At 45.2% G+C, this 9,134-nt stretch overlaps 1 protein-coding gene across 1 annotated transcript in view; it reads right to left on the bottom strand.

Moving 5' to 3' along the window:
- The window catches only part of cntn2 (contactin 2), a gene marked incomplete at both ends in the record, with an annotated part of 44,983 nt that extends 36,134 nt beyond the window's left edge, over positions 1–8,849 (bottom strand). Inside the window, one exon of the mRNA XM_083660971.1 lies at positions 8,792–8,849. Within this exon, the coding sequence (XP_083517097.1) occupies positions 8,792–8,849 (58 nt within the window). The remainder of the gene's footprint in view (positions 1–8,791) is intronic.
- Positions 8,850–9,134: the final 285 nt, after the last annotated feature.

Below are 9,134 nucleotides of genomic sequence, written 5' to 3' on the forward strand. Positions count from 1 at the left end.
TGACTCCAGATACACACACATGAGCCACGCCCCCTGCTTCTGACTCCAGATACACACACATGAGCCACGCCCCCTGCTTCTGACTCCAGATACACACAGTTAGTTTTTTTATTGACAAAATATTAAAAATATTTGGGTCCAAACATTAAAAAAAAATCACAAAATTAAATAAATAACACAATACTCTACATCAGTCCAATTATATAATCACAAATACAATAGTGACATTCAATCCACTGAGACTTGCTGGCGCTCCAACTCTGCCAGACAAGCATGCAACATGAGCAAAACTCTCCGATCAGTGTTCACAAAGATAGAACTCAGTTGGGTAGAGTCATGTCCATATTTTGTCCTTATCTCCTGTGTGAGAGGACACACAAGTATGTGTTCCTCGTTCTGTATGCCATTCCTGCAGCAGCACACACGGTGTTCAGGTGGAGTACGGCTCCATCTCCCCATTTCCACTCGTAATCTGTGAGCAGATAACCTGAACCGGGTGAACGTTATTCTGAGATGGTCTTCTATAAATGGTGCATTTCTGGAATAGAGTGGATGAACGGACATGTCTGGGTTGATGGCTTGGTAGGTCTTGTACCTTGTTCCCTCCTGTGCCCACAACTTTTTGACAATTTCTCTACGGTCACTATCAATGTGATTGCTCTTTCCCATGATCTCAGTTATATGTGACATCATGACTTTGTTTTGGTTTCTTGTCATTTCGAGCACAAACCACAGAGGGTCGTCTAGCATGCCCTGACGCTGCTGCATCTTAGTCAAAAACCTGTGTTGCTTTTCTCTCACCAGGGCCTCTACAGAGGGAAGTCCTGCCTCCATCAGGCAGGTTAGGTTAGGTGTTGTTGACCTCACCCCTAGAAGGGACTTCACTGCTGTCATGTAGAGAGATATCACTGGCTTAAGGGGGACTTTGAGCCAAGACTCACATCCATACAGAACAGCTGATGAAAAAGCAGCCTCGAAGACCTTACGTTTCACACAAAATGGTGCATCATAGTTAGTGGACGGGAAAATTACCAGCTTGTTTAAATGCTTTGTTTTCTCTTTTACATGCAAAGCAAGTGATGTTCTAGCCTTTCCATCAGCAGTGAAAATGGCTCCAAGATATGTGTAACTGTCACAGTGCCTTACAATAAATGAACCCAGCTGAATTGGCTGCCTGTCTTGATCTGATCCCAGTATAGCCATAAACTTTGTTTTACCTTCATTAAGGACCATGCCATATTCATCACAGTATTCCTGTAAATACTTCAGCTTCTCACTTAATATTTCTCTTGATGTTGCAAAAATAACAGTGTCATCCATTAACATAAGCACATGAAGCCATTTTAAAAATCCATCATCTCCACATTGTTTTAGCTTTCTAATAAGCATGTCAACAAACAATACAAATAGGAAACAGGATGTGGGAGATCCTTGCCTCACCCCTAAGGAGGCTGTTATTGTGGTAGAGCCCAGGATACTTGTAGTCACCCTGTACATTGACATTAGAGCCAAAATCATAGTAGCTCCACACCCCAAACTCTTTAGGATTTTAAACAGTTTTCCTCTGGGGACTCTATCATAGGCTTTAGAGAAATCTATAAAGGCAATGTACAATTTAACTTTGTTTCTTACACTGTATTCTATAAGAAGTCTTAGTGCTACAATGTGTTCAATACAGCCTCTTTTGGGTTGGGCTCCCGCTTGTTCTCTGTATGGCTTATACCAGGCAATTAGTCTATTATTCAACACATAGTCATACAGTTTTGCAGCACTATTGATCACACTTATTCCCCGATAGTTATGACAGTTCAGAGGGTTACCTTTCTTAAAAAGCATAATCAGTCTGGCGGGGGTCCAACTCATTGGATAGCCCATGGCAAAGATGGAGTTTAGGAGTGTACATAGAAATATCAGCCATTCTCCTGGTAGTAGTTTGAACAGGCCTGGGCTAACCCCGTCAGGGCCTGCTCCTTTCCCTGGCTTCAGCTGATGGTCAATCACATGTAAAACTTCTGCTGTTGTGATAGGGTCATCCAGTAGTGGTATGTTCACCACACCGTCCTCCACATGCCGTAGGTTTTCTTCCTCACCAGCAGGGGGGTCCAGAAGTTTCTCCAGGTGTTGCTGGAATTCATGTTCAGATGGTGTCTCTTGTTTAGGGGCTGAAGAAAACTGCCCCCTCCAGTCAATAGCCTGCCAAAGTGTCCTATCATCCTCACACTCCAGTATCCGCTGCCACCGTGGTGAAAGAGCGTCCATAGTGCGTACCAGGGGTCTGGGGGTGACTTGCCTACTCTGGGCGGCACAGTTGTACAGAGCCTCAGCAAACCACACGGCCATGTCATCCAGGTTCTGGTTAAAGTCAATGGTGGGAACAGTCAGTGCAGCTATGTTACTAGCAAATTGATCTGTATCGATATTCACAAAAGGCACTGGTTTTCTGCAACATGCCTTGTCAACCGGAGTCATAATAGCATGCCCACATAGATCCTGAGCTCGCTGTAATAGAATCTTGGCATCAATCATTTCTTCAGGGAACTCTAGTTCTACAGATACTGGGGCGTGGTCAGATGGCATTACAGTGTTCTGGTTCACTTCAAAGTTTTTCACACACCTGATATATCGAGCCGTAATTAGACAGTAGTCCACTTCCGAAATCCATTTGTCTCTCTTGCGATAGGTTAGGGAACTAGGGAAAGAGTTAGATACTGTATGCAAATTGTTCACAACCAATAGCCCATTGTCTTTGCAAACCTGAATAATACTCTTTCCATTGCTATTCACGGTTGTATCCATGGGCTTGTAGTACATGTCATTGCTGTCTTCAATCAACTCTTTCACCTTGTCTCCACATCTAGTGTTCATGTCACCAACCACTACATAGCCGAGTGCTTTATTCTGAGTTCTGGCCTGAATTTCTGAAATGCTTACATCAGAGAAATAGGGGGAATCAGATGGTGGTATATAGGCCCCACCAAACATTATACCAGGAACACTCTGGAGTTGAAACCAAATCTGCTCTTGAGCTGTTGTATCAATTAGAGTGACATCATTATAAATAGCATGTTTGAACATAACAACAACACCTCCTCTCTGGCTACTTGGGTTTTTGGCAACTACTGGCACAAATCCCGGGGCATGGGTAACATTGGGTCTTTTGATCTCTGTCAACACCACTATATCATGGTCCTTTAGCCACTGTGTCACATAAACATTTTCTAGTTTGTCTCTCAGGCCATTGACATTCCAGAACCCAAGTCTTAATGGTTTGGACCCTGTTGCTGAAAAGGTGACACAAACTGACAGACCACCTCACCATCTTTAGTCACGGCACGCTTCCTGTAGTCCACTCTGATGTTACAGTGAACATTCACCGGGGCTTCCCTCTCTGCTTTAGCATAGTCACGCAGTCTCTTCCATTCCCTTCGAACAGCAGGGTGTTGATCTTTCTTTATGTACACTTTCCTGCGGTCCTCCTTGGAAGATTGTTTCAGCTTTCTGGCATTCTCCAACACCGTCTTTGCCTCCGTTATGGTGTTTGTAATCACCAACAATGGACGAGGTGGTGCATCTTCATCCCTTGGTTTCCCAAGCCTCATAACTTTGGCAGGAACGACTCCTGGACACTGTATCTCCACTAGAATGTCCTCAATGTCAGCTTCGTCTTTTTCCCAGTGTTTCACTCCTTTGTTCTCTGCTATGCCTGTGAAGATAAGGTTTCTCTCTCTGTCCTTGCTTTCTAGCTGTTCAAGTGCACGTTGCTGCTGGGCTACAGCTGTCTTAACCGTGCCATACTGCTTTGTCACAGTTTCCATTTGGGGTTTGATGTTCTTGGTTTCTTCACTTGCCTCATACAATTGTTGTTTGAAGGTTACATTCTCGGCTTTGATGTCTTGGATTTCCTTGTTCAGGGTGTTGTGTGCTAGTTTTAGCCCCTTGATCTCCTCTAGGGCCTGCTTCAACATCACCACACACTCCTCTTCTCTATCCTGGTGAATGTTTAATATATCCAGCGCCTTCACCAATTCTGATCTCAGTCTGTCTTTTGCCCAGCCTTTGGGAATACTGTCACTTCTCAGTCTTTCTTCATCTGCCATCCTGCCTGTTCCAGCAGGAGCCAGCAGGAAAAAAACAAACAAACAAAAAGAAGCAAAACTGTGCAAATCTTCTGCAAAATAATCACAAGTGATATAAGATATCACCTTAAAGGTATCATATAGCCTCAGATTACTGATAGATGGCAATCTTTAAAGCAGATATTTGATCGATTGTAGGACTAAGTCAGGGACACTTCTTGCTGTCAGCCATTTTTCTACCACATGAGCCACGCCCCCTGCTTCTGACTCCAGATACACACACATGAGCCACGCCCCCTGCTTCTGACTCCAGATACACACACATGAGCCACGCCCCCTGCTTCTGACTCCAGATACACACACATGAGCCACGCCCCCCTGCTTCTGACTCCAGATACACACACATGAGCCACGCCCCCTGCTTCTGACTCCAGATACACACACATGAGCCACACCCCCTGCTTCTGACTCCAGATACACACACATGAGCCACACCCCCCTGCTTCTGACTCCAGATACACACACATGAGCCACGCCCCCTGCTTCTGACTCCAGATACACACACATGAGCCACGCCCCCTACTTCTGACTCCAGATACACACACATGAGCCACGCCCCCTACTTCTGACTCCAGATACACACACATGAGCCACGCCCCCCTACTTCTGACTCCAGATACACACACATGAGCCACGCCCCCTACTTCTGACTCCAGATACACACACATGAGCCACGCCCCCTACTTCTGACTCCAGATACACACACATGAGCCACGCCCCCTACTTCTGACTCCAGATACACACACATGAGCCACGCCCCCCTACTTCTGACTCCAGATACACACACATGAGCCACGCCCCCTACTTCTGACTCCAGATACACACACATGAGCCACGCCCCCCTGCTTCTGACTCCAGATACACACATGAGCCACGCCCCCTGCTTCTGACTCCAGATACACACATGAGCCCTGCCCCCCTACTTCTGACTCCAGATACACACATGAGCCACGCCCCCTGCTTCTGACTCCAGATACACACACATGAGCCACGCCCCCCTACTTCTGACTCCAGATACACACACATGAGCCACGCCCCCTGCTTCTGACTCCAGATACACACACATGAGCCACGCCCCCCTACTTCTGACTCCAGATACACACACATGAGCCACGCCCCCTACTTCTGACTCCAGATACACACACATGAGCCACGCCCCCCTGCTTCTGACTCCAGATACACACACATGAGCCACGCCCCCCTACTTCTGACTCCAGATACACACACATGAGCCACGCCCCCTGCTTCTGACTCCAGATACACACACATGAGCCACGCCCCCTACTTCTGACTCCAGATACACACACATGAGCCACGCCCCCTGCTTCTGACTCCAGATACACACACATGAGCCACGCCCCCTGCTTCTGACTCCAGATACACACACATGAGCCACGCCCCCTACTTCTGACTCCAGATACACACACATGAGCCACGCCCCCCTGCTTCTGACTCCAGATACACACACATGAGCCACGCCCCCTGCTTCTGACTCCAGATACACACACATGCTCCCTTGTGCACCTGCGCACGCGTGAAACGTCTTCTGAAAATCACGTAATAAAAACGCAGTTATGCTTCAAAAGTCATAAAAGTGGTCCTCGTTTGTGAAGATTATCCTGCTGAACACAAATGACCACTCCCATAAACTTGTGTTAACCACAGACCTTATTTGATAATGTCTTGGACTATTTTCAATAATGAAGACTACTTAACAGCTAACGCCCAGTCCAGGTCATATCACAGTGCACGCCCCCTTTCTTTGAGGTTGTATAACCCATTCATTGTTAGGCTCGCCCCCTTTCTCTGATGCGGTCTCCTCACCCATTCACAGTTTGTCACACATGTGGCAATAACCAATCAGCCCAAGCTATTCCTCTCCAGCTGATCCCAATCACCTAATCAGCGTAGTATATCAGGGTCCATGTTTTACTCTGTTTGCTATGTGCTGTGTATGTGCCATGTGTCATTCTCAGTTGCTGATCATCATCGCTGAAGCAGTTGTTTTCGCCCCACCTCCTCCCCTGACCACCACCATCGTCATGACTCCTGAAGAATTCCCTATGGGGGATTTCCTATCCTATTCTTCACTGACGACGCCCTCTCATCATCTCAGGAGAGCGTCATCATATCATGGAGTCATACGCCAAAATTAATTTGTTGTATCATTAAAGCTTGTTCAACTTTATCTCTACTGTGCACTTTAGATCGTTGCTACTGTTGTCATTTTCACTTTAACTGTTGTGTTGCATTTCCTGTTGAAACAGGATGTTGGGGCGGGACATAACACAGGTAGGGAATATGGATCATTAAAAAGTGTAAACCAATGAGAGATCAGTTACTGTAAGGAGTTGTATTTGATTGGAGGAGTGGGCAGGCGGGATAGTCCAAATGTTTGTGATGTTTTATTTGATGGGAGGAGTGGGCGGGCGGGATAGTCCAAATGTTTGTGATGTTTTATTTGATGGGAGGAGTGGGCAGGCGGGATAGTCCAAACGTTTGTGATGTTTTATTTGATTGGAGGAGTGGGCAGGCGGGATAGTCCAAACGTTTGTGATGTTTTATTTGATGGGAGGAGTGGGCGGGCGGGATAGTCCAAACGTTTGTGATGTTTTATTTGATTGGAGGAGTGGGCAGGCGGGATAGTCCAAACGTTTGTGATGTTTTATTTGATGGGAGGAGTGGGCGGGCGGGATAGTCCAAACGTTTGTGATGTTTTATTTGATGGGAGGAGTGGGCAGGCGGGATAGTCCAAACGTTTGTGATGTTTTATTTGATTGGAGGAGTGGGCAGGCGGGATAGTCCAAACGTTTGTGATGTTTTATTTGATTGGAGGAGTGGGCAGGCGGGATAGTCCAAACGTTTGTGATGTTTTATTTGATTGGAGGAGTGGGCAGGCGGGATAGTCCAAACGTTTGTGATGTTTTATTTGATGGGAGGAGTGGGCAGGCGGGATAGTCCAAACGTTTGTGATGTTTTATTGGTCAAAGTCATCACTGTTTTCCGCGAGGTCAAAATGAGACTGTGACATAAATAAATATACAATAAATAAATAAAAATGGTGTCATTGTGTTTTTGGCTTAAATTGTCAAACAGGTGTGTGGTATAAATATAGAAGTCCTTTTTTAGACCTGCTCTGTGTCTTGCTGACACAGTGGTGGCACACATATATTGTGTATATATACTGTATGTAGTATAGTATCCTGTACTGTAGTTAGTATCCTGTATGTAGTATAGTATCCTGTATGTAGTTAGTATACAGTATGTTAGTATCCTGTATGTAGTATAGTATCCTGTATGTAGTTAGTATACAGTATGTTAGTATCCTGTATGTAGTATAGTATCCTGTATGTAGTTAGTATACAGTATGTTAGTATCCTGTATGTAGTATAGTATCCTGTATGTAGTTAGTATACAGTATGTTAGTATCCTGTATGTAGTATAGACCAAATCACCGCGACGTCACCATGTAAACAAATTTACTTCCGGGTACCACTTGGGGAAGGCGGCAGGTTTAAATGTGCGTGTTGTCAAATAAATGCTGTCAAACCCTCTCGTTGTTTTCGGCCGACTACTTTCAATTTAAATGGTTAAACGGTTGGTAAACATGCTTGTCCGACGTATCTAGCCTTTCTTCTGTGTTTGTTTTATGTAGTGTTAGCTAGCTAATAATGTTTGTTTGTCTGTCAAACTCGCTGTTTTTTTGCAGACTCGTAACCTCGCGTCACCAGGCTCTTCTCGGCGAGAGCAGACTCGTTAACGTTACAGACAGAGCTACCGACGCCACGTTAATTTAATTTAGCGTCAAGTCTACTCTGGTCTGGTCCAACAGGTAAATAAGCTAGTCTGGTCTCCACTAACGTTAGTGAAAGTGTTGTTATGAATGATATTAAACAACAACACAACACGGACGAACCATTTTTGTCTTCTTTGTCTGTTTTTGTCTTCAACACGTCAGTTTGTGCCGTTCACCGCCATTATAATGTGTGGACCCAGGGGTACCCGGAAGTAAATGTAAACATCCCGCTGATTTGGTCTATAGCATACTGTATGTAGTACTAGACACTGATTGTGGAGGGGAGAAGCGTTGGGGAGAGGCAGGCAGCATGCCTTGTCTGTTGTTGGGGAGAGGCAGGCAGCATGCCTTGTCTGTTCTGCAGATGGGGAGGAGGGAAATTAAAAAGCACAAATAATAAAGTTGATGCATTGTTTGATGCAGTATTGTCTAGGCTGGGGATCCCAAATAGCCAATAATTTCCAATTAATTTTCTGCCTGTTCTGTCTTCTGTCTACAAGAACGTTGCAGATTTTATTTGTAGTTTGGAAATCCCTCTGACATAGGGATTTTAGGCTCGAAAACATGGTATGTGTTTTGTGTGTGGGACGGCTAAATCGTGCACCCAGCTTTGCCCTAGCCCTAGCCTATTAGCCTAGCCTACTTCAAAGCAATATTCCACTTAGTTTTAGCATAATTTATGGGTTATTTGGCACTTGACCACCATGAAAAGCAGAATATAAATTACTTAGTGTTTGCAGTGTTTGTAGCATTTAAATAGACACGATGAGTGAGTGTGTGTGTGTGTGTGTGTGTGTGTGTGTGTGTGTGTGTGTGTGTGTGTGTGTGTGTGTGTGTGTGAGCAAAATGAAGAACTTACCAACAGCGTCCTTCAGAGCCAGTGAGCTGAGGACTAGCAGACACAGCAGGTGCTCCATTCTCCACTGGATCACAAAGGAGTCAGGAGCAGATCCAATGGAAGGTGTTCACGTTCACTGTGGCGTCCAAACTGCACCTGGGGAGGAAACAGGAAGGGAGGTGGGAAAGTCTAAACCACAGACCTTTATTTTATACCCGCATTTAAGTTGAAGTGAAATCCCCATTCTAAACCCCATTCACTTTTTGCTTGACGAACCCGGAAGTATACCTCCGGACTCATTCCTGCAGTTCTCTATAACTTCCAAAAACATCTGATAATATATGATGCTATTATGAGTATTATC

The sequence above is a fragment of the Poromitra crassiceps genome (genome assembly GCF_964638095.1).
Source record: "Poromitra crassiceps genome assembly, chromosome: 25".
In the NCBI taxonomy this organism is placed as follows: domain Eukaryota; kingdom Metazoa; phylum Chordata; class Actinopteri; order Beryciformes; family Melamphaidae; genus Poromitra; species Poromitra crassiceps.